The 25,147-nt window shown below is 41.7% G+C and overlaps 1 protein-coding gene across 1 annotated transcript in view; it reads left to right on the forward strand.

Moving 5' to 3' along the window:
- Positions 1-25,147, forward strand: part of sema3h (sema domain, immunoglobulin domain (Ig), short basic domain, secreted, (semaphorin) 3H) — a 189,698-nt gene that overhangs the window by 87,633 nt on the left and 76,918 nt on the right. The window contains exons 3-8 of the mRNA XM_034171745.1: positions 11,223-11,285; positions 12,561-12,680; positions 16,268-16,361; positions 16,521-16,640; positions 18,899-19,044; positions 20,030-20,144. Of these exons, the coding sequence (XP_034027636.1) occupies positions 11,223-11,285; positions 12,561-12,680; positions 16,268-16,361; positions 16,521-16,640; positions 18,899-19,044; positions 20,030-20,144 (658 nt within the window). The remainder of the gene's footprint in view (positions 1-11,222; positions 11,286-12,560; positions 12,681-16,267; positions 16,362-16,520; positions 16,641-18,898; positions 19,045-20,029; positions 20,145-25,147) is intronic.

Consider the following 25,147-nt stretch of genomic DNA (forward strand, 5'->3'; position numbering starts at 1 on the left):
CTAAATCTAAACTGTGCAGTTTGTCTGGTCGTGTTGGTTTTTTATTTTTTTATTTTGGATTAATTTATACTGTCTGTACTGGCATTTGCTGTTGAAAGTATGTGTATATGTGTATGTATGTATATACAGTGAGGAAAATAAGTATTTGAACACCCTGCGATTTTGCAAGTTCTCCCACTTAGAAATCATGGAGGGGTCTAAAATTTTCATCTTAGGTGCATGTCCACTGTGAGAGACATAATCTAAAAAAAAAAAAAAAAATCCGGAAATCACAATGTATGATTTTTTTAATGATTTATTTGTATGTTACTGCTGTAATAAGTATCTGATCCCCTACCAACCAGCAAGAATTCTGGCTCACACAGACCTGTTACTTTTTCTTTAAGAAGCCCTCTTATTCTGCACTCTTTACCTGTATTAATTGCACCTGTTTGAACTTGTTACCTGTATAAAAGACACCTGTTCACACACTCAATCAATCACACTCCAACCTGTCCACCATAGCCAAGACCAAAGAGCTGTCTAAGGACACCAGGGACAAAACTGTAGACCTGCACAAGGCTGGGATGGACTACAGGACAACAGGCAAGCAGCTTGGTAGAAGACAACAACTGTTATGATTATTTATTAGAAAGTGGAAGAAACACAAGATGACTGTCAATCTCCCTCGGTCTGGGATTCCATGCAAAATCTCACTTTGTGGGGTAAGGATGATTCTGAGAAAGCTCAGAACTACACAGGAGGACCTGATCAATGACCTGAAGAGAGCTGGGACCACAGTCACAAAGATTACATTAGTAACACATGATGCTGTCATGGTTTAAAATCCTGCAGGGCAGCAAGGTCCCCCTGCTCAAGCAAGCACATGTCCAGGCCCGTTTAAAGTTCACCAGTGACCATCTGGATGATCCAGAGGAGGCATAGGAGAAGGTCATGTGGTCAGATGAGACCAGAATAGAGCTATTTGGAATCAACTCCACTTACCATGTTTAGAGGATGAGAACAACCCCAAGAAAACCATCCCAACCGTGAAGCATGGGAATGGAAACATCATACTCTGGGGGTGTTCTTCTGCAAAGGGGACAGGACGACTGCCCCGTATTGAAGGGAGGATGGATGGGGTCGTGTATTGTGAGATTTTGGCAAATAACCTCCTTCCCTCAGTAAGAGCATTGAAGATGGTCATGGCTGGGTCTTCGAGCATGACAATGACCCCAAACAACACAGCCAGGGCAACTAAGGAGGGGCTCGTAAGAAGCATTTCAAGGTCCTGGAGTGACCTGGCCAGTCTCCAGACCTGAACTCAATAGAAAATCTTTGGAGGGAGCTGAAACTCCAAACCTGAAAGATCTAGAGACAATCTGTATAGAGGAGTGGACCAAAATCACTGCTGCAGTGTGTGCAAACCTGGTGAAAAACTACAGGAAACGTTTCACCTCTGTAATTGCAAACAAAGGCTACTGTACCAAATATTAACGATTTTCACAGGTGTTCAAATACTTATTTGCAGCAGTAACATACAAATAAATTATTTAAAAAATCATACATTGTGATTTCTGGATTTTTGTTTTTTTTTTTAGATTATGTCTCTCACAGTGGACATGCACCTCAGATGAAAATTTCAGAGCCCTCCATGATTTCTAAGTGGGAGAACTTGCAAAATCGCATGGTGTTCAAATACTTATTTTCCTCACTGTATATAAGGGGTGGGCGTTTATAAGCTTTGCTTCTGCTCGCACATGTTCATTGTTAAATTGTCTTATTTTTTGTTATTGTTAAGTCTGTTTCATTCGTTCATTCATTGAAATCGTCTGTAATCTGTAGTCATACTGAGTAATCAGGCACAAAGTTGTGTGCAAATGGAGGTAGTAAAGATGTGTCTGAATTGTCTGCTTTTGCCACTTTTTACCCCGATTGATGTTGCCCGACAGTGCGTGTTTGGAAAAACATCAACTGTCCACTTTTGGCGACTTTTCCACAAGATTACCTTGGACCTGCACCAATTATATCTGATTAGTCTCTTTTGTACATCACTATTTATCCCACTGTCAAGAATTTTTAAAAAAATGTTTAAAACTTGCCTGAATGCATGCATTGTTCTACAACACTATTTTTACTACCAATTACACTCGACTTCAGGCCCCAGGCCTTCTAGATAAGAACATTTCCAAGTCATTGAATATTTCTTGAAGCTGCTTTAAGGCCCCTTTACACAGGATGGTGTCCTTTAAGAGTTTGTTGTGTGTCTTAAAAATTTGCCAGGATGCAGAAGCGATACAAAACCATCTTTCTTTGTAATTGCTTCAGCATCCCTTGTGCATCACTATTGTCTCCCATGGAGTTGGGGTGCTACAGATGACATCACATTTGCATGGAGATCGGCGCTAGGCAGAAGGATTTTCCCAGTTTATAGGCACATACAGTAGTGTTCAGAATAACAGTAGTGCTATGTGACTAAAAAGATTAATCCAGGTTTTGAGTATATTTCTTATTGTTAAATGGAAACAAGGTACCAGTAGATTCAGTAGATTCTCCCAAAACCAACAACACCAAGCATTCATGATATGCACACTCTTAAGGCTATGAAATTGGGCTATTAGTAAAAAAAAATGTAGAAAAGGGGGTGTTCACAATAACAGTAGTGTGGCATTCAGTCAGTGAGTTCGTCAATTTTGTGGAACAAACAGGTGTGAATCAGGTGTCCCCTATTTAAGGATGAAGACAGCTCCTGTTGAACATGCTTTTCTCTTTGAAAGCCTGAGGAAAATGGGACGTTCAAGACATTGTTCAGAAGAACAGCGTAGTTTGATTAAAAAGTTGATTGGAGAGGGGAAAACCTATAGGCAGGTGCAAAAAATTATAGGCTGTTCATCTACAATGATCTCCAATGCTTTAAAATGGACAAAAAAAAAAAAAAAAAAACAGACGCATGGAAGAAAACGGAAATCAACCATCAAAATGGATAGAGAAATAACCAGAATGGCAAAGGCTCACCCATTGATCAGCTCCAGGATGATCAAAGACAGTCTGGAGTTACCTGTAAGTGCTGTGACAGTTAGAAGACGCCTGTGTGAAGCGAATGTATTTGCAAGAATCCCCCCAAAGTCCCTCTGTTAAATAAAAGACATGTGCAGAAGAGGTTACATTTTGCCAAAGAAACACATCAACTGGCCTAAAGAGAAATGGAGGAATATTTTGTGGACTGATGAGAGTAAAATTGTTCTTTTTGGGTCCAAGGGCCGCAGACAGTTTGTGAGACGACTCCCAAACTCTGAATTCAAGCCACAGTTCACAGTGAAGACAGTGAAGCATGGTGGTGCAAGCATCATGATATGGGCATGTTTCTCCTACTATGGTGTTGGGCCTATATATCACATACCAGGTATCATGGATCAGTTTGGATTTGTCAAAATACTTGAAGAGGTCATGTTGCCTTATGCTGAAGAGGACACACCCTTGAAATGGGTGTTTCAACAAGACAATGACCCCAAGCACACTAGTAAACAAGCAAAATCCTGGTTCCAAACCAACAAAATTAATGCCTCACAGATGTGAAGAAATCATGAAAAACGGTGGTTATACAACTAAATACTAGTTTAGTCATTCACAGGATTACTAAAAAAGCAGTTTGAACATAATAGTTTGAGTTTGTAGCATCAACAGCAGATGCTACTATTATTGTGAACACCCCCTTTTCTACTTTTTGTGACTAAAACCCAAATTTCATAGCCTTAAGAGTGTGCATATCATGAATGCTTGGTCTTGTTGGATTTGTGAAAATCTACTGAATCTACTGGTACCTTGTTTCCCATGTAACAATAAGAAATATACTCAAAACCTGGATTAATCTTTTTAGTCACATAGCACTACTATTATTCTGAACACTACTGTATGCTGGATTTGAGCAAGTTTGCCATGGTGTTAAAGCCTGATGTCATATTTCCTCACTGCAACGTGTGCCAGGACATCAACAACTATGCCGACCTTTTCCTTGAGAGAGAGAGAGAGAGAGACTCCACCTGATCTCTGCTCAACGTATTAAACATGGGCAAAACTTTCTGATGAACTCGGGGGACATCAGAGGACAAGGAATTAATTTTGCACTTTATGCCAGCACTTTATAAAATAAACTTTATTCATAAAAATCACGACAAACAGCCCCAATCATTGTGTGTTCATTTGAAAAAGGATTTATTGTAAAATGGGCAGAGGTCGGTACACAGGTAGGCAAGCCAAAATCAGCAATGGTATCCAAATCATGAGACTAAATTGAGATCAAAACAGACAAAAGGTTCAGTAACCACGGCTAGGCAAAAACAAGGTCAAGGACTGTAAAAAAAAGACTGGAACAAAGACACGAGGAACAACAAACCTGCAAAGACAGGAGGGAAAACAGAGCATTTAAATAACAGGTGGGAAAATGAAGCATAGTGTGGAAGAACAACCAGGAAGAGGGCGTGGCAAAAAAAGGGACAAGACACACCCAGACCCAGTGGTGGGCACAGTTCCGCTAACCGCTAATGATCAAGCTAATCTTTTCATTATCAGATTAGTTTTCAGATAATTTTGAAAATCAGTGGACCAATTATCTTCCGATAAATTTTGGTCTGATAATTTTTAGACCGCTACATATTCTTAGAGGCATAGTGAATAAGCTTTAAACAGTTAATACATTTGTGAAATCTGTTATCAAAGATTTTAGTGCCTACCTGTTAAATGTTTTATAGCAGATGTACAGTTCTATTCTCTGTAGTCAGAGGACAACTGGTCACAGGAAGAGAAAGAAAGTGACAGAGAGAAAAAAAATTTTCTCTTGACACCATACTAACTTGCCGGCAGTATCATCCAAGTCATCCAGAGGCATACACTTTAACTCATGTTTAAATTTTAACCAAACTAATTTCTGACAACTTATTTAACTTAACGTCATGTCTGAATATTTATATAGTGAACATATCAGCTATTGTTTAGTTTTAAAGTATTGCAACTAATTTGAAGGTGTTAGGTGGACATGCTCTCTCACAGTGCATTATGGTGAAAGATCACGACAGGAGAAATGCATTTGAGATGCTCTGATCAGGATCCACACGGACTACAGCATTAAACTCTTAGTATTTGTGCCTAAAAACTCTTGTGAATATATTCTCTGGGTTTATAGATGTTGTCATTGTGTTTGTTTTATGTAAAAATGTCCAGAAGAAGCTCATAGGTGCTCTCAATGATTTTCAACGGAATCACTGTGAGCTGCATTCGCTTCCTGTTTGGTCTTTAATGTCCTGCTTTATTGTCCTTTACAACACGTTTGTTGTCTTTGTTCCAGGAGTAATATATGTAACATGTTGGAAATTCGGTTTGTGTTTCTTAAATTCCACGCAGATTAAACATAGCAGACACGGATTGTTGATTTGGAATAGTTGTTTTAGCAAGTTTTCAGGGTCTCTACTGCCATCTCCTGGCCAGTAGTGTTCATGGCAGTATTCGCCCTAAGTATTGAGATATCCCTTTGCGTGCAGGAGACTTGTTGCAGCCCCTTGTTGCAGCTGATGAAAAGAAATAAAAATGTACATTTTGGTTGTATAATGTTCATTTCCAGTTGTTGTCATGTGGATTCAGTCTGTGCTGTTTAAAACCGCAGCAACTCTCTGGCGTGGAAGGATTATGGGCTAGGGTCTGAGCATCTGGACGCCAGTAGATGGCAGTGTTCTATGCATTTTGACCCCAGTTATATCAGACGGTTGTCTAATCACAACTTGACATTTGGCTTTTGCAAATGGCCTTTTTTACATATGAAAAAATGGCATATTTTACGAAAACACATTTATATGTAAACAACACACACGTCACATTAATGTGTTTGTTTTTACTTAGAATAAATGAGTCAACCAATCAGTGGTTAGAGTTCGCAGAGGCTCATTTTACCCATAACCCCTTTGGCATCTGTGTGTGTTTGTTACAAAACTTCAGAATTAGTGCATTATTTAAAATTAAAAGATATGTGTTACATTTTAACTTTGTACAATGACAGAAGGGCCATTAATGTCCTTATTCTATCCAGATTAATTTGATTTCTAAAATCAAAACCATAAGTCAAAACTGCTTTATTTCCAAGACCTCTGCCTCATGCCGGGACTGCTGTATGCTGTTAAGGAATAATGACTTCTTTTTTTTTGTGGCAACCTGGTGGTCAGGCTCCTTTTGCTGCCGTAGAGTTGAGCTTAACGCCTATCAACTGCTTCACTGCTGCAAAATACGTAGTAAACAGGAGCTTCCAGCAGTGGGTAGGGCACACAAAGACAGAAGTGGTGACTCATTGTTTGGGTTTGTGATTGTGGTGTTAAAACTCAATTTTGAAAGTTATCGGCTAGCTGTAGCTTCCGGTAAATTTCTGAGTGGTTTATTGGTTTAGCTTTATAAAAGATAACTTTTAGTTAGCTGATTAGCTATTATCGAAGCTAACCTTTTGGTTAGCTGTGCCCACCACTGCCCAGACCCAACCTCAAACACAAGACTAGAGCGTGCAGTCAGAAAAACACAAAGCAGACGAAACGTGAACATAAAGAAAAAACAAACATGAATACAATGAAAATACAAAAACCCACACATGAAATGACAACCCACATCACAGTCCCTTCTGCGTATGGAACATGCTTCATACCTCATGGCAACCATGGTGCCCTGTGTGCTTCCACTGAGCACGCCTTGTATGAGCTTGGTGTGCGCTGTGCATTCCTTCAGCGTCCTGTGGCATTGTCCGTGATTTTTTGGTGGCACAAGGGACGCAGAACGGACTGTGTGTAATGGGGGTTTCAAATCAATCGGTACTAAATAGAAACAGTGTAGTACTGTCTAGTAGTTTTGTACATAACAGCGTCACTTCTAAAACAATGTAATGGTAAAGACTAATGAGGAAAGCTTCTAAAAGCTTAGAGATACAATCATCTGTGGATGTAATTGGAGAAACTGAGCAGCTTTCATCTGTTGGTCCTTCCATTACAGCATCTGGGTAGAGTTTCAGGTGTGGAGGCTTTATTTTCAGTATTGTCTTTCCAATGTATTTATTTTAGATTATTCATGAAGGGAAGCACTCTACTGCCCAACGTAGGTGTAATACAGTTACTGAGAGCTGATACAGTTTAGAATCATCTGACATTTAATTAACATTACACCGTAGCAGACTTACTGCTGCTGGATACTGTATATCAACAGTACCTCATCTCTGCAACTGGAAAATCACTAAGGACCCTTGGGCAAGGTTCTTAATCCCCAAGTTGCTCGTGGTATGTGGTGAGCGCCTTGCATGGCAGCACCCTGACATGGAAAAGCGATACATAAATGCAGTCCATTTACTGTTTCCACATATTTTTTCACACTCATCTTATTCTCGTCTTGGTTCTGTTGCTGCACAGTCGTCTGTGTGTTGGACTTGATTTTTATCAGCACATTTAGCAGGTTGTGTGGTATGAGGACATAAAAGTGATTAAGGTCACTTATACTGATGCAGTCTCTGTGGGATGAGTCATCTGACACTAGACCTTCCCACTGTATCTCTCCTCCAAGTGGACTGACATAAAATCAGTGGAGTAACGCCTGTCTGGCAGAGAATTCATGATATGCTGATCATATGCAGCCAGAAAACTCGAGTTGTAATGTGATTAAGATTATAAATCTCAGGCTCACTGCAAGGAAAGTAAACTGCTTTTGGTTCACTGTAAATTGCGTTGTTGTGTGGTGATGAAATCTGGCTGCTTTACAAAAAGTCCTCATCTAAACCAGAAGGGTTAAACTCACTCTGCACTGGATATGGATTTAGTGTAATTTGGTGGATTGTTCAACCAGTAGGCTTCACCTTCTTCTTCAGTCTTGATGTCTTGTCAGAACCATGTGAGATAAGACATTTACTGTCTCTCACAGGGATCAAATCTGCTGAGTGCTCATTTAGTGGGTAAGCTGGCATACCAGCTGACCTAGCCTCAGTAACTTACGTTTCTGACCTAGTTGTTCCTTGCAGAGTTAACCAAGCTTGCATGAAGAACACGATCAGAGCCTCCACCTGAGACGACGTGCAAATCCAGATGAGCGCAGAGATGTGTGAAGCAGCTCTGAGTCTAGCATGTGTAGACGGTTTCATGTTTGTTTGCTTAAATACGAGGGTCTGTCATAAAGTATAGGTCCTTTTTATTTTTTTCAAAAACTATATGGATTTCATCATATGTTTTTACGTCAGATATGCTTGAACCCTCGTGCGGCATGCGTGAGTTTTTCCACGCCTGTCGGTGACGTCATTCACCTGTGAGCACTCCTTGTGGAGGAGTCGTCCAGCCCCTCGTCGGAATTCCTTGTCTGAGAAGTTGCTGCGAGCCGACGCTGCAATCCGTCCGCACGTCTTTCATTTAAAAAATCTCCTTTAACAGTGGAATATCCGGATAAAATGCTGAAACCGACTTCTTCTGAAACGTCTCTGTTCTCTCACGATGTCCTCAATCAATAGTGCCTGAAATGTGGAGGTTTTCAGCTTGAAACAGGCTGACGACGGCGCCTGAGAGCGCTGCACGACGTCTCGCACCGTGGGAAGTCCTTAAAGCGACAGTATCACCTCAAAATCTCTCATCAGCCGTTAAAATTTTCACAGAAAACCAGCTTAATTTTTCGAACTGTGTCCACTTCGATGTGCCTCACAGGTTTAGAAAAAATTTTGATCAAACAAAGCGCCAGTCTCTCAGCAACTTCTCAGACAAAGGAATTCCGACGAGGGGCTGGACGACTCCTCCCACAAGGAGTGCTCACAGGCGAATGACGTCACCGACAGGCGTGGAAAAACTCACGCATGCGCACGAGGGTTCAAGCATGTCGGATGTAAAAACATATGAATGAAATCCATATAGTTTTTGAAAAAAATAAAAAGGACCTATACTTTATTGACAGCCCTCGTAGTTCCATACCACCACCCAAGATTCCAAGACTACCAGGAAGCTTCCAGAAAACGCCATTGTCTAAGTGCAAGCATAGCGTACCATGTTGTTTCTTGTGGTAGGGTAATGTATCATAAAGCAGTTACCTGGGCTTCTGGTGTGCTGAAACTCAGCTGTACTTCTTGATGATTGATGCAAACATTGACCTCCTCCATCTGCTCTGTGATTTCTTTATCTGACTGCATCAATAAATTCAACCCAACCAATCAGCTTCTTTTGGCATACAACAGCTGCTTTTCCTCCATGCACATTTTGAGGCCACAAGATTATTGCCACCACTGATCCAGTAGCCTCTCTGTACCCTGTGCGCTCGCAAATTTATTGATCATCAGCATACATATTGACGTCAAAACAAACCTGGGAACAAATTTTTGGCAGAAGTATGTTCTTCACTTCACCTGGTAGGTTTTTTTCTCTATGAAATGGTACAACTTGTGTATCTGACAGAGTATCAGGTTCGTTCTGTTTCATAAACACACTGCGATAACATATAACATTTCACTCTCCTTTGCTTAAAATACTCACAAAGTCTGTTTCTGATGGATGGTGTGTGTGCTACCCTTCTTACAGGCCAATCAAGTCGTGGGTTCACAAAAATAAACTAGTTTTTCTTGTTGTTTGTGGCTGTATTCCTCCCGTATATGGAGAGAGTGCAAGTACAAAGCCAGAGAGGTGAGGGGTCAAACAAAAGCCCCCCAGCAATAAACTATGACAGCTGCAACTTATACTCCAGAAAATACAGTATATTGTAATCTTCGTCTTATTATTATTATTATTATTATTATGATTATGATATAAGTATAATAATGAATTGTGACAGACTGGTATCCTGTCCTGGGTGTACCCTGCCTCGCGCTCTGTGACTGCTGGGATTGGCTCCAGCCCCCCAAGACCCTTAACTGGACTAAGCGGTTGAAAATGTGTGTGTGTGCGCGCGCATGCGTGTGTGTGTGTGTGTGTGTGTGTGTGTAATAATGAATTATATAAATAATAATATTTAGGAATAATAAAAGTCTTTGAGGAAACACTACAACAGCGATGACGCATTGCTGATAGTTGGTCGCGATGTATGTTAGCCTGTATGAAAGCTTTTGCGTTGTGTGATTACCAGTGTTGTGGAAAGTAACTTTGACAAGTTACTTTTTTAGTTACTTTTTTAGTTGCTTTATACAGGTGCTTTATGCAGTTACTTCATTAGCAGCTTTATGCAATTACTTTATTAGAATCTGCAGAAAACTTGCAACTAATAAGTAATGTAACTAATAAGGTAACGAGTAATCTAACTTGGTTACTCGTAAGATTGAGCAATCACAAAAGTAACTAATCAGCAAAGTAACTAATAGTTACTTTTCTGAGTACTAAATCTTAAAAATAACCAAATTAGATTATGAGTAACTTTATTAATTACATTCAGCAGCTGCCGACAAGGTGTCCGCAGCTGCTAATGAAGTAAATGTAAGAAGTAACTGTAAAATATAACTATAGATTAACTAATGAAGTAACTTTCCAAAGTTACTTTCCCCAACACTGGTGATTACCCATAATTCCCTTCTCTCTGTAAGACATGCAGCAGTGCAGATGTAAAAACATGGTTCATGCATGATGGGATATATCAATGATCAGCTGACAGATCACATGACCACAATACACTGGTGATATGTAAAGTCGGAATCTAACAATTGACACGTTTGTGACTCTTTTTTTTTTACATTTTAGTATTCTGTTCTGTTTAGACTGAATAATAAACACTGTTGGGCGGAGCCACAGATGGTTCTCTGTTCACGTGTCAGGCGTGGATAATGACGCATGTACACATCTGTGGCACAGCTACACAACGGTAAAAGAAAACAAGTGCACAAACTCTGGATATTCCGAATTTTTACTCCAAATTATGCTCATCGTTGCGTAATTTCTTGGTGTAATGTAGGAGTCAGTTACTGTGTAGGTGCAGATAAACTAATCATACGTCCACCTTCAGGCCTTGGATTATCATCGTGTGTATTCCTACATGCTGCCCGATGGATTTTGTCTTCTCCTGCCTGGATACGCCGCTCTGTTTATCCTCGAAACAAAAGGCCTCAAAATCTCCTGCCCTCTTCTATTTGCACGTAGTGATGTTTTGCTGCTTCTCCTCACCTCACGTCCTCATAAAACACACGTCAAATCATTGGAAGTGTTGAGTAAACAATAAAAACATTTAAAAATTGTTTCCTCACTCTCTCTCTCCTTCCGTCTCTTTCTGACTCTCCATAGCTGTACTGGCCAGCCAGTCCGAACCGTGTCCAAGAATGTCTCATGGCGGGAAAGGATCCAGAGGTGACTCAGCAACAACACAAACACACACATGCTTGATTGCTTGAATAAAGTAAACAACCAAGATAACCACTGTGATGGGCAGTAAATGTGTTTTTACTGTCATACATGGGAGGAAATCACGCAAACTGTCAAATCTAATATCACACTTATCCAGTCTCACAGACAAATACGTCTCATCACTGAGGCTCCGGATCAGCTCTTCTGACTGTGTAGAATTTTGGAATACATCAACTGATTACCACATACCTAATGCCTTGTGTAACTGTTTTCAAGACCAGAAGATACAGCTGGATACGCTGGCAATAATTTTGAGATTCAGGCCTTGTTTGGACTGCGAGTAAAAATCTGATTTTCAGTGCATCCAGAAAGTATTCACAGCACTGCGCTTTTTCCATATTTTGTTAGGTTACAGCCTAATACCAAAACTGATAAAATTCATTTTTCACAAAATTCTATACACAATACCCCATAATGACAACATGAAAAAATTTTTTTTCTGATTTTGGCAAATTTATTAAAAATAAAAAAACTAAGATGTACATAAGTATTCAGTGTTTGCCATGATGCTCAGCATTGAGCTAATAGGTGCATCCTGTTTCCGCTGATCATCCTTGAGAATTCAATTCATTTAGTTTATACCCATACCAAATCACAAGTAAGTAAGTGAAATTACCTCAAGGCGCTTCACACAAGTAAGGTCTAACCTTACCAACCCCTAGAGGAGGAGTTGTAGACACTCATGTGCCTCATAGTACATTATCCAAGGATAATGACCAGAATCTGTAGAGGACTCACTGTTTAATTTAAGCTAATCAATGCAAGTGGACAGACAGGTACATTGAGGGTAAGATCCTAAGCTGTATCTTGTGGTGAGGCTGTAGACTGAAGTATCAGGAGTTTTGACCAGAAGAGTGGTCACGGATGCTGACCCTTCACTTGAGAAATACTAACCAGAAGAAGAAGTGACATTTGAGTCCTCCCTGGTTTGGTGCAGAAAACAGTAGGGCAATATGAACTTGAGTAAGAGAGTTGGGAGACCAACGTATATCCTAAATGTTTTGGCTCTGTGACCGATTGGTACCTGGGAATTGCGTGACGAAGGCCGTGGATGTATGCACACGCATACGGGTGGATCCCAGTATTATAATTCCAGTTGCAGGAGCTAATGAAGGGTGGCCCCTCCTTTATGGCAAGAGACTGTGAAGAACATCAAGAAGAGATGATCGGTCCCTGGTCTCAAACACTTAAAGAGTCATGATTATGTCCTCTCTACAGCTGGAGTGCGCAAACTTTCTACGAGTTCTTCAGCCTTTTAATCAGACTCACCTCTATGTGTGTGGAACTGGAGCCTTCAACCCTCGCTGTGCTTATGTGGCTACCAGCATCTTCCATCAGGTACAACAACAAACACACAACAGCGATCCAGTCGCTGTATCTTCACCTTATTTCTCATCTTTATTTTTGCCTTGAAAAATCTCTTTTTTACATCTACTACACTCGTACCTAAGCGGATTAGTACAACTACACACTATTGAAGGCTTCAGATTACCGACACTGATTAATACAAAAATGATGAATTATTCACTTAGATGTGATGATTTTTGCCAAATAGCTACTCAAATCTTAAATCCATCCATTCGTTTTATATTCTTTCTGTAGTTTCACCTCCTAAAGTGGCAGTTTTTATCCTTGTGCATCTTGACACTTGCAGCAATAGCATTGTTTAAAGATTTTTCTCCGACACGATCATTCAGGACAAAATATTTCCAGAAAAGAGTACATGAATAAGATGACAGAATACAAACTGAAAATACGCTCACAAACTGCAGTACAGACAAGAAAGTACAATAAATTTTTTATAGTGTTCTTTAGTCTATGAGCCAGTCATCAATTTTGACCTAATCGGTACCACGTAAGGTGACAAAACGACCCTTGGCATCCAGCGTCAGTGTACCAGGACCTACACAAAAACATATGATGGCAATCCCAGGGTGGCAGCTGTAGCCAGGTAGGGGTTAATGAAGGGTTACACAGAGGTCAAAATTTTAAAATGCTTTAATCATATTGGAACCTATACCACATTATTTGTCTGATCATAAAGATTCCACAAAGGTATAGTTTGGACCATCTGTGACTGAATGTTCTGGAGTTATGGATTGTACGAGAATTGTGACAAAGGTCAGTTTCAGTTTGTACAGGCGTCAAAAGTTAAAGTTGCTCCAATTTCAGTAAAAAAAAATCCTGCAAGTTATTGGTTGAAATTAAAGGATTAATAAATGGAATAGTTTTGACTGTGTTGAATGTCCATCCATCCATGCATTTTCTTCTGCTTTATCCGGAGTTGGGTCGCGGGGGCAGCAGCTCAAGCAAAGTCGCCCAGACCTCCCGATCCACACACACACCTCCCCCAGCTCCTCCGGGGGAACCCCAAGGCGTTCCCAAGCCAGCCGAGAGATGTAGTCCCTCCAGCGTGTCCTGGGTCTTCCCCGGGGCCTTCTCCCATCTGGACGTGCCAGGAACACCTCCCTAGGGAGGCACCCAGGGGGCATCCTTACCAGATGCCCGAACCACCTCAGTTGGCTCCTCTCAACATGAAGGAGCAGCAGCTCTACTCCCAGCTCCTCATGGATGGCCGAGCTTCTCACCCTATCTCTTGGGGAGACACCAGCCACAGTCCTGAGGAAGCCTATTTTGGCTGTTTGTACCTGCGATCTAGTTCTTTCGGTCATAACCCAACCCTCATGACCATAGCTGAGAGCAGGAACAAAGATTGACCAGTCCATTGTAATCTCACTTGTGAACAAGACCCCAAGGTACTTGAACTGCTTCACTTAGGTCTAGACTGCATTCCCTACTCAGAGTTGGCAATCCATTGGTTTCCTGCTGAGAACCGTGGTCTCAGATTTAGAGGTGCTGATACACATCCCGGCCACTTCACACTCGGCTGCGAACCGATCCAGTGAGTGCTGGAGATCACAGGCTGATGTTAACAGGACCACATCATCTGCAAAAAGCAGTGACAAGACCCTGAGCCTACCCAACTGGAAACTCTCCTCCCCCCGACTACGCCTCGATATCCTGTCCGTGAATATCACAAACAGGATTGATGACAAGGCACAGCCCTGACAGAGGCCATCCCCCACCGGAAACAAGTCCGACTTACTGCCAAGGGCCCAAACACAGCTCTGACTTTGTGACTACCGAGATTGGATGGCCCTGAGAAGGGTCCTTCCCATGATGCACCCAGTGTTTCTTTTTATTCACCTCTTTTTGCTCTGTATGCACCACTCTGCTTTTAATCATTGGTGATTGATCTCTGCTCTCTTGCACAGCATGTCTTTTTCCTGATTCTCTCCCCTCAGCCCCAACCAGTCCCAGCAGAAGACTGCCCCTCCCTGAGCCTGGTTCTGCTGGAGGTTTCTTCCTGTTAAAAGGGAGTTTTTCCTTCCCACTGTCGCCAAGTGCTTGCTCATAGGGGGTCGTTTTGACCGTTGGGGTTTTTCTGTAATTATTGTATGGCTTTTGCCTTACAATATAATGATATAATGAATATAATGATTTGATTTGACCTCCTCAATCTATGCTCCCGCAGCACCTCTCACAGTATCTCCCGGGATACTCGATCATATGCCTTCTCCAAGTCCACAAAACACATGTAGACTGGGTGGGCGTACTCCCAGGCCCCCGCCAGGATCCTTGTGAGAGTAAAGAGCTGGTCGGTTGTTCCATGACCAGGACAGAACCCGCATTGTTCCTCTTCTATCAGAGGTTCAACTATCAACGGAACCCTCCTTTCCAGCACCCTGGAGTAGACTTTACCAGGGAGGCTGAGTAGTGTGATGCCCCTGTTGTTGGCACACTCTCTCTGGTCCCTCTTTTTAAATATGGGAACCACCACCCCAGTTTGCCACTACCTAGGCACTGTCCCAGACCTCAACACAATTTTGATGTGACTTCTCATCCAAGACAGTACTTGCATAGCCCAACAACCGGCCCTGAATTGGGCCAGATACTGGCCTGTCTCTCCTAGCCTGTGATTGGTTGGCGGCTGAGATGCTGACGTCAGCCTCACTTTGATGGGGCGCGAGCTCTGCTCTCCTATTGGTCGTTTAGGAGTGGGAAATCTCACTCCAAAATGGAGGCCAGTATCTGGCCCAGTTCATAGCCAGGCTGGTTGTCAGGCTAATCTCTCTGCACCCAGAGCTTTCAGCATTTTTGGATGGATCTCAGCTCTGTGGCAAGCCTGGATACCAGGCGCTCACTGACGCTCCACCCAGGGCTGGCTCCAGACGGGGGCCCCTGGGCTTCATCTGGGCTGGGTCACATTCCCTCTGCCTCGTTTGTCTATGGAGTCTTTGTGAACCATTCTTAGTCTCGTCCCTCACCTGAGACCAATTTGCCATGGGTGACTCTACCAGACAACACAGCTCTCAGGTTCATAGTGACATGTAAACCTCTCCACCACAATAAGCTGATGGTAAACGATTAGTTACTTTTGGATTTAATTGCTTTTACTCATTTTTTAAACTGTGCGTGTGTGTGTGTGTGTGTGTGTGTGTGTGTGTGTGTGTGTGTGTGTGTGTGTGTGTGTGTGTGTGTGTGTGTGTGTGTGTGTGCGAGGGAGGAGCTAATACCATGAAAGGTCATGTAAGATCAGAAAGGTTTTCTGAGATCAGAGCAAAGGTTCAGATTTAGGATTTAAAGGAGCCGTCAGTGCCGATTACTTTAACACTGGACTTCACACATTTTAAAATCCCACCTGTTAGTCCCGTTAGCCTCTAATTAGCTGCTCACTCTGTGTTTGTCTCAGACACGGGCTTCGTAATGATACTGTCATGTATGTCATTCGTCAGTGTGGACAAATGAAGGACTAAAGACTTAAGCCTGTCAGTCTGCATCAGCAGTTTTGATTGATTTCTCTTGTCTTCTGTCCAGCTGATTTTCTCTGTGTCATTGACCTCAGCCTCTGTTTTCTGCACCAGTCAGAACATCAGGCGTTATACGACAGACAGACCGAGTGCGGGAAGGGAAAATGTCCCTATGACCCTTTCCAGAAAACAGCGTCCGCTGTCATTGGTACGTCCAACAAAACTACAAAATGTGATGCTTTCATTAGTGAAAATCTGTTTGTACCTCAGATTGTGCTGTCAGATTAACCGCAGTGAGAATATATTGGAACAACTTCCAAAAGGTTCTGCTAGAGAGCTGATCTAACCTTTGGGGTTTTTTGAGTAGACGGAGAACTGTATGCAGGCATCACGTCGGACTTCATGAGTCGGGACTCCGCCTTCTTCCGTAGTCTTGGAAGACGTCATGTCATCCGCACTGAGCAGTACGACTCCACCTGGCTGCAGGGTAAGCAAGTGGAAAACAACTTCAGTGTTAAATCCCGCCGCTTTGTTGCATATTTAAGTTGGTTAGTGCAGAATTTGTGCTGCATTCAAGGACCACTCATACTAACAGGTCCATATGTTCATTCATTCAGGCCATATATTGGTTTTATTGGTTTACTGATGTTTCTGGGACTGGAGGGCCGGGGTCGGTTGGAAAAAACAAGGAAAACCATGGTTTGATGGTAGTGAAGCTTGAATCTGAAGATTCAAGCTTCTCTACCATGGAACCGCCTGGACAACTGAGAGCCTACACAGAAGAAACATGGTTTGATGGGTCGGTTTGTGGAAGAAAAAAAAAAAAAAAAAAATCAATTCCAAAACCCATCAATTCGGGAATTGATGGTTTGACCTTTTTATTGAAAATATGAACCAGGACCAATGTTTGATACTTTTATAGTAAACAATCTCATGAACAAACAAATCTGCGGAGCTGCAGCATTTTTTCCAAACAGACTGTGATTTTTTGCCGACTTTAAAATCAAGTCACTGTGACGCAAAATTGCAATTGTGTAATCTTTGCAATTGTTCTTCAAATCTCTGCAAAGTTCACACCGTGGACTGATTTAAACATTAATATATCGGTGCGGCATTTGGAGACGAAGAGCTCAGAACAGTGTTAATGTTGCGGGCCGCGCTGGCTGATGAAGACCATGAAGGCAGTCAATTGTGGTGGATTCACGGAGCAATCCATGGATCTGTGATAGACCCAAACATCTGATTTGTTTTGGGAAAATTTCAAAAAAGATGAAATCAGCGTTTCTGTGGAAACCTACATGTCTGATGATGTCCAGGAGCTGTGTCTCTCAACTTCCATTGATGCCCTCACAGACAATGAAAAAAAAAAAAAATCAGTCCGGATCACCGAATGAAGCCAGCTGTCGCCGTGTGCATGGGGGTCGTTGCAAGCCTGGAAACAGACTTATTTCCACATGCATGCACAGCCTGTCCATGCATTAAAACCTAATTCCATTAGATGGTGCAGCTCCTCCATGGTCGGACAGGACGCACAGACACCGTGATCCTTTGGAAACACTCTGATAAAAATTGAGTTTCCTCCATAATAATACAATAACATGCTGTTGTTGTGCGGTATGCATTTTCAGAGGCCCGACTTTCATGCCCAGTCGCCCAAAATGACCGATATTCTCCCTCGTCTAACTCGGGCGAATATCGGTCATTTTCAGGGACGAACGAGGGCGAATATCAGTTATTTTGGGCGACTGGGCGTGAACGTCGGGCCTCTGAAAATGCATACCGCGCGATGACAGCATGTTATTTGCATTATTATCACTTTACTGAGATACATAACACGTAACGCGTACATAACAAGTTGGCTCACTTTAACTTTTTTTCGTGTCGGCTGGCGCACGCTGCTCTCCGAATTCGCCAGTGCGTCCTCATCAAGCTGGCTGCTTTGGCTGCGCTGTTCATTGTCGTACTATCCGTGAGAAAATCATCCGGAATATCCATATTGGGACCAAACACACTTCTCGCCTTTTTATGTTTTCCGCTGCGGACAGTTCTTGGTCTGTGCGCTATGATGTCGTTTGTTTATGCACAGCGGGCGGGTACAGCCAGATAGCGTCCATGTAAATCTACGATACTGGCCTAGCAACGCCTCGGTAAAGTGATAATAATGTAGGGTATCAGTTAAAGCTCACAGACCCAGAACATAACACCACTCTTGAGGTCACATTCAAGTCTTGAAATTTTTGGATGGCACACCAAGCAGTCAGCAGGAAAAATAATTAAAAAATGTTCCCAGTGGCAATTTTGTCACCGAGTCTGTGATATTGAGAGCAGTCGGCGAATCCATAAATCAATAATCCAGTAGCCACGGCCTGATGGTGTGTACGAGTTATTTAAGGGAACATCCTGCATTCGTCAGTGTTTACGTAGATATATGAGTTATATTTCTGAGTGGTCCAGACCTGCAGCAGTAACTCTGCTGTCATACTGAACGAATGTTAATATAAATAGATGTCTGTAAACATTTCCTGCACGCTCTGCAGGATGTTTATCAGGCCAGCGTGTGGACGCCGCTGCAGATAACACGATATACGTTGTTTCTTTCTCAGTTGCATCCATGTGATGTACAGTGTCTCAGGACAGGTTAATGCTTGTACGTGTACGCTACGTGCATACCACGAAGATGGACAGTGCTTTTATTTTGTCCATAGTTTACACGGCCGCCTCTCTTTCCTGTGTCTTTGTCTGCAGATGCCCAGTTTGTGCGGGTAGCGCCGCTGTCTGAAACTGATAACCCGGAGGACGATAAGGTCTACGTGTTCTTCACCGAGCGCGCTCAGGAGGCAGAGGGGGCTGCTGGGAAAGTACTCTACTCGAGAGTGGCACGAGTCTGCAAGGTATGGAGAGTGTTTAAGAGACAACAAGTCTGTGACAGACACAACGTGTGTGTGCTCATATCAGAGAAAAAGCCAGCGGATAGTTTAAATAAACCTGTGTTTGCATGAACACACAGACTGTGTATGTGCTGGACACTGTCTGACTGGATGTTTATACAGATATACTTTTCAGAATCTGCAGTATACCATCTGTTTTTCTGTCTGTATTCACTTGTGGTTTTAACAAAGAATTTCATACATACTTTGTATGTTGGAACATTAGGGGGTGTGCCAGCTTTATCCAAATAGACTTTGGGCCACTCCCCTGAACGTGGACGTGTCACTACCACAAAACTTACCACAACTTACTAAGTATATATATATATATATATATATATATATATATATATATATATATATATATATATATATATATATATATATATAATATATTATATCTTACCCAGCTGAAAGGTTGGCATTCCCTGGCCCCTTCCAGTTGCTGAGGTCCTCATTGTTATCGGCAAAAATGTTGTTGATGGTCCTTCACAATGCAATCGTCTGAGTCTCATCTGAGTCTTTCTCACATAAAGTAACCACTCCCTTGACACAAAATCATTCCATTGGCACTTGAGGATCCTCCAAAGAGACCTTGTACTAAAGCCATCCAGTCATCAGTGTGTCGTCTCACAACCATACAGTAAGACAGGAAACACCAGGACACTTAAGACTTGGACCTTCATTTTCCTTCAAAGGTATCTTCATCACCAAACACCTCTGTCCAGAAACCTCATGAGCTCTTCCCAGGTGTAGCTTCCACTTCATGGTTTCTTTCTACTCTTTTGTTCCCACAGCAGATGTGAATAATGAAATTCTCACATGCGCCTTCTTTGAATTAAAGCATCTTTGCAGGTTTAATTCTTGTATTTCACTGTATTAGACCAACATTTGAGTGGACGCAGAATGTGTTTGTGTCTAATTTTCATCCATTTCTTTGTTTGTGTAGAATGATATTGGTGGTCAGCGAAGTCTGGTTAATAAGTGGAGCACCTTCCAGAAGGCTCGCATGGTGTGTTCAGTTCCTGGACCAGACGGACTGCAGACGCACTTCGACCAGCTACGTGAGTCGACTCAGAAACACCAAACAACAGCCAGACAAATGAAATCAAATCAAATCAATTTTATTTATATAGCACCAAATCACAACAAACAGTTGCCCCAAGGCGCTTTATATTGTAAGGCAAGGCCATACAATAATTACGGAAAAACCCCAACGGTCAAAACGACCCCCTGTGAGCAAGCACTTGGCGACAGTGGGAAGGGAAAACTCCCTTTTAATAGGAAGAAACCTCCAGCAGAACCAGGCTCTGGGAGGGGCAGTCTTCTGCTGGGACTGGTTGGGGCTGAGGGAGAGAACCAGGAAAAAGACATGCTGTGGAGGGGAGCAGAGATCAATCACTAATGATTAAATGCAGAGTGGTGCATACAGAGCAAAAAGAGAAAGAAACACTCAGTGCATCATGGGAACCCTCAGCAGTCTAAGTCTATAGCAGCATAACTAAGGGATGGTTCAGGGTCACCTGATCCTATAACTATAAGCTTTAGCAAAAAGGAAAGTTTTAAGCCTAATCTTAAAAGTAGAGGGGGTGTCTGTCTCCCTGATCTGAATTGGGAGCTTGTTCCACAGGAGAGGAGCCTGAAAGCTGAAGGCTCTGCCTCCCATTCTACTCTTACAAACCCTAGGAACTACAAGTAAGCCTGCAGTCTGAGAGCGAAGCGCTCTATTGGGGTGATATGGTACTATGAGGTCCCTAAGATAAGATGGGACCTGATTATTCAAAACATTATAAGTAAGAAGAAGAATTTTAAATTCTATTCTAGAATTAACAGGAAGCCAATGAAGAGAGGCCAATATGGGTGAGATATGCTCTCTCCTTCTAGTCCCTGTTAGCACAACCTGATAATAATGAATTACAGTAGTCCAGCCTAGAGGAAATAAATGCATGAATTAGTTTTTCAGCATCACTCTGAGACAAGACCTTTCTAATTTTAGAGATATTGCGCAAATGCAAAAAAGCAGTCCTACATATTTGTTTAATATGCGCATTGAATGACATATCCTGATCAAAAATGACTCCAAGATTTCTCACAGTATTACTAGAGGTCAGGGTAATGCCATCCAGAGTAAGGATCTGGTTAGACACCATGTTTCTAAGATTTGTGGGGCCAAGTACAATAACTTCAGTTTTATCTGAGTTTAAAAGCAGGAAATTAGAGGTCATCCATGTCTTTATGTCTGTAAGACAATCCTGCAGTTTAGCTAATTGGTGTGTGTCCTCTGGCTTCATGGATAGATAATGCTGGGTATCATCCGCATAACAATGAAAATTTAAGCAATGCTGTCTAATAATACTGCCTAAGGGAAGCATGTATAAAGTGAATAAAATTGGTCCTAGCACAGAACCTTGTGGAACTCCATAATTAACCTTAGGCTGTGAAGAAGATTCCCCATTTACATGAACAAATTGTAATCTATTAGATAAATATGATTCAAACCACCGCAGCGCAGTGCCTTTAATACCTATGGCATGCTCTAATCTCTGTAATAAAATTTTATGGTCAACAGTATCAAAAGCAGCACTGAGGTCTAACAGGACAAGCACAGAGATGAGTCCATTGTCTGAGGCCATAAGAAGATCATTTGTAACCTTCACTAATGCTGTTTCTGTACTATGATGAATTCTAAACCCTGACTGATATGATGAACTTTGAGTCTGCCACAGTCAGTATAATGAAGCAGACAGAACAACTGCATGAATCCAAGCCTAAGTGTAGATCTGTGAAGGTAAGAACGTACAGCTGATGGTGGATGTGGAGATCAGGCTCAGGGTTCCACGCACAGTTTCAAAATGAGATTCAAAGAAACTTAACACACATTTTAAAAAGAATAGCCTGTTTCTGTGTGGACTTGAGCAGAATTTAAGTTTAATTCATGTAGGTTGTCGTCTGGAAGAAAACTTTAGTTTACATGGTCAGATGGCCTCAAAGATTTTTAACCTCAACCTGATCCTGGGTGTGTACAAAATACAGAGTTGGTGTTTTCCTGTTCCAACAATGAAAGAGACCAAAGAAACTTAAAAGTTCTCAACCACATAACAGCAATGTCTGACTGGCTCCACTGTTACCACGGTGATCAGCAGGCCTGTTGGTCACCTTGGGTTTGTCTTAATGCTTCAGCCTTGGTAACCACGGCAACTGGCTTCACCATTTGGTTGCTGTGGGTTTATTCATTATCAAGGATTTTTCTCATTTTCCTGTGTTTAAAGCTGAAGAGCTGCAGCACTTCAGCCTTGCACTCAGTATCCTCACACAAATCACACCCCCTCAAAGAATCTGATAGAGGTTGCTCATGAAATGTTGATGGTGGCATCTGGGGAAAAAAAATACCAACACATTTTATTTACATGAAGTAAACTGGAAATTCTATTTCCTGAAATATGTGGGTTCAGTTATATGTAACTGTTTGCTAATGGACTCCAGTGAAGAGGACCACAACAGAGGGTATGTAAAAATACAGCTAATTTCAGATGAAAATGCACAGTAAGTAGCTGGCAGCAGGCTTAGCCGATGACAGGCACACAGGTGATCGGTCAAACAGGCAGCTGGCTGTCTGTGAGAAGAAGCAGAGGGTTATCCAAAAACACAGGCAAATGGTTAGTAACAGAGTTGTCAAACCAAGCGAACAATCTAAAATGACACAACACAACAGCAAAGGTCTGTAACAGGAAGGCAAACACACAAAACTAGAGCACCGTGCTCGTAGGGTGCATACCTCTGCCAAAAAATAGTTTCCAGTTCCACAATTTTTACCCTGGGAAACATTTTCATGGTCAAAGTCCTGGTAGAAGTGACTTTTCATAAACTAAAATATAATACAAAATGTAGCTCAAAAGGGCTTTCAATGTTAAAATCAAATATCTGCATAGGTGGTAACGTGACTCCAGAAAGGGCAAAGAGGGTGCAGGTTTCTTTGTAACCACCAACCACCACCTTTTACCAAAATTGAAGCAAGTTTAACTTTTGACCCTTGTACAAACTGAAATTGACCTTTGTCACCATTCTTGCTTTTTTTACCCCATAACTCCATAACATTCAGTCATAGATAGTCCAAACTATACCTTTTTGGAATCTTTGTGATCAGACACATAATGTGGTATAGCTTTCAATATGATTGGAGCATTTTTAAATTTTCACCCCTATGTAATTTTTCATTGACCCCTACCTGGACGCCATATTGGATTTTTAAGTGGCCTGCACTTTTTTCCTCAAACACTGATTTATGAGGAACATTCATGCCAAATCTGATGCATGTATCACCAAGTGAAGGATTGTTTCAGTTATCTGCTGCACTAACCTGGTGATTTCACTGATTAACATCAGATGAGATGAGTTCATCAATGGTAAGGTTCGACCTTGCTTGTGTGAAGTGCCTTGAGGCAGCCTTGTTGTGATTTGGCGCTATATAAATGAAATAAATTGAAATTTAACTGAAATTGAAATCGCCTGGTGGAGTCGGTGGTTACAAAGAAACCTGCACCCTCTTTGCCTTTTTTGGAGTCAGGGTGACACCTATGTATCCGGAAATTCCGCAATACAGATCAGATGCAGATCAAAGTCTTTTCATTGAGAGTGCCAATTTGCACCTCACTGTCACAAATGAGAGTGATTGAGGCACTTTTGATTGAGATATAATGCAAAATGTATACCAAATAGGCTTTTCAATATTAAATTTAAATGTCCACAAAATCCACAATCCGGATCAGGTCTGGATCAGTCTTTGTCAGGCGATAGTGAGTGCCAGTCTGCACCTCACTTTAAACTATGAGAGTGGTTGGGGCATGTTTAATTAAGATATAATGTAAAATATACAATAAGTGGGGTTTTCAGTGTTAAATTTAAATGCCCATAAAATCTGTAATCTGAATCAGATCCAGATCAAACTTTGCCAATTGATAAAGGATACCATCCTACATAATGCTGTCAAATATGGAAGAAATTTGATCTTCTTTGACAGAGCTATGAATTTTTGAAAATTAATTCAATGTTAAAGGATAGGGATTTTTCCAAGATTTTTCTTTGACTTGAAACAGTTCTTGCCTATTGGGATATGAATCCTCTGTAAAAATTTTATAATGACATATGAAAAATTGTGGGTTACAGGGTTTTCACAAACAGACAAACAAACAAACAAATGGGTGAAAACATAACCTCCTTCCTGCTTTGTTGGTTGAAGTAAGATGCTGTGGGAATTATAAAGCTAGAAAGCAGGAAGAACCTACACAGTCTGGTGAAAAGGGAATTCTCTAACAGCAGTTAAATAGGCCACCAAACAATCAAACATGCGGAAGGCTGGAAACTGGAAGTCAGACATTCAGCAACATGAAAGGTACATGGCAGAAATGTTAAAGTGAAGCACCAGCAAATATTTACCACATGGGAGAATTAGCTGAACAACACATAGAATAATAATGACTCATGGACAATATAACCCAAACCTCAACATGTGACCCATGACACTACAGGTAGGTGCAAGCCCTGGCTCCTAGCTTACAACAGACATAATGACCTTGTTCTGGGTTATGGACCCACAACTCGGCTCACTACCACACCAAATAGCAACCTAGAACCACAATCCAGAATTGAGTAGGCCAGCGCCTTTTCTTTCTGCCATGACACTCTGTTCACAACCACGGGACTTCATTTGACACACTGTGATAAGGAGACCAGTACTTATCCATTAGACCACTGGGAGACCGACTAGAACCTAACACATCATGGATTCATAATCCAGTCCTGTATGTGTCGTTGAGGTCACAAGATGTGAAAGTTGTGACGTGAGTAGGCAATAAACGTCATGATGTTTAAAGAGCTAAAATCCTTTTGATCATCATTTTAAAATGGTTCTGTTATTCAGCAGTTTTAGTTTGCCAACATTTTGGAGAAGAATTCAGTTCCAAGTTGGTAACTGTTTCTGTATCTTGCTCTAAAAGCAGAGAGGCCCAGCGATTGAGGACCACAGACGAGACCAGTTTTCTTATCGTCACAGTTTTTGTAAACAGTCGTC

This window comes from Thalassophryne amazonica, chromosome 6 (genome assembly GCF_902500255.1).
Source record: "Thalassophryne amazonica chromosome 6, fThaAma1.1, whole genome shotgun sequence".
In the NCBI taxonomy this organism is placed as follows: domain Eukaryota; kingdom Metazoa; phylum Chordata; class Actinopteri; order Batrachoidiformes; family Batrachoididae; genus Thalassophryne; species Thalassophryne amazonica.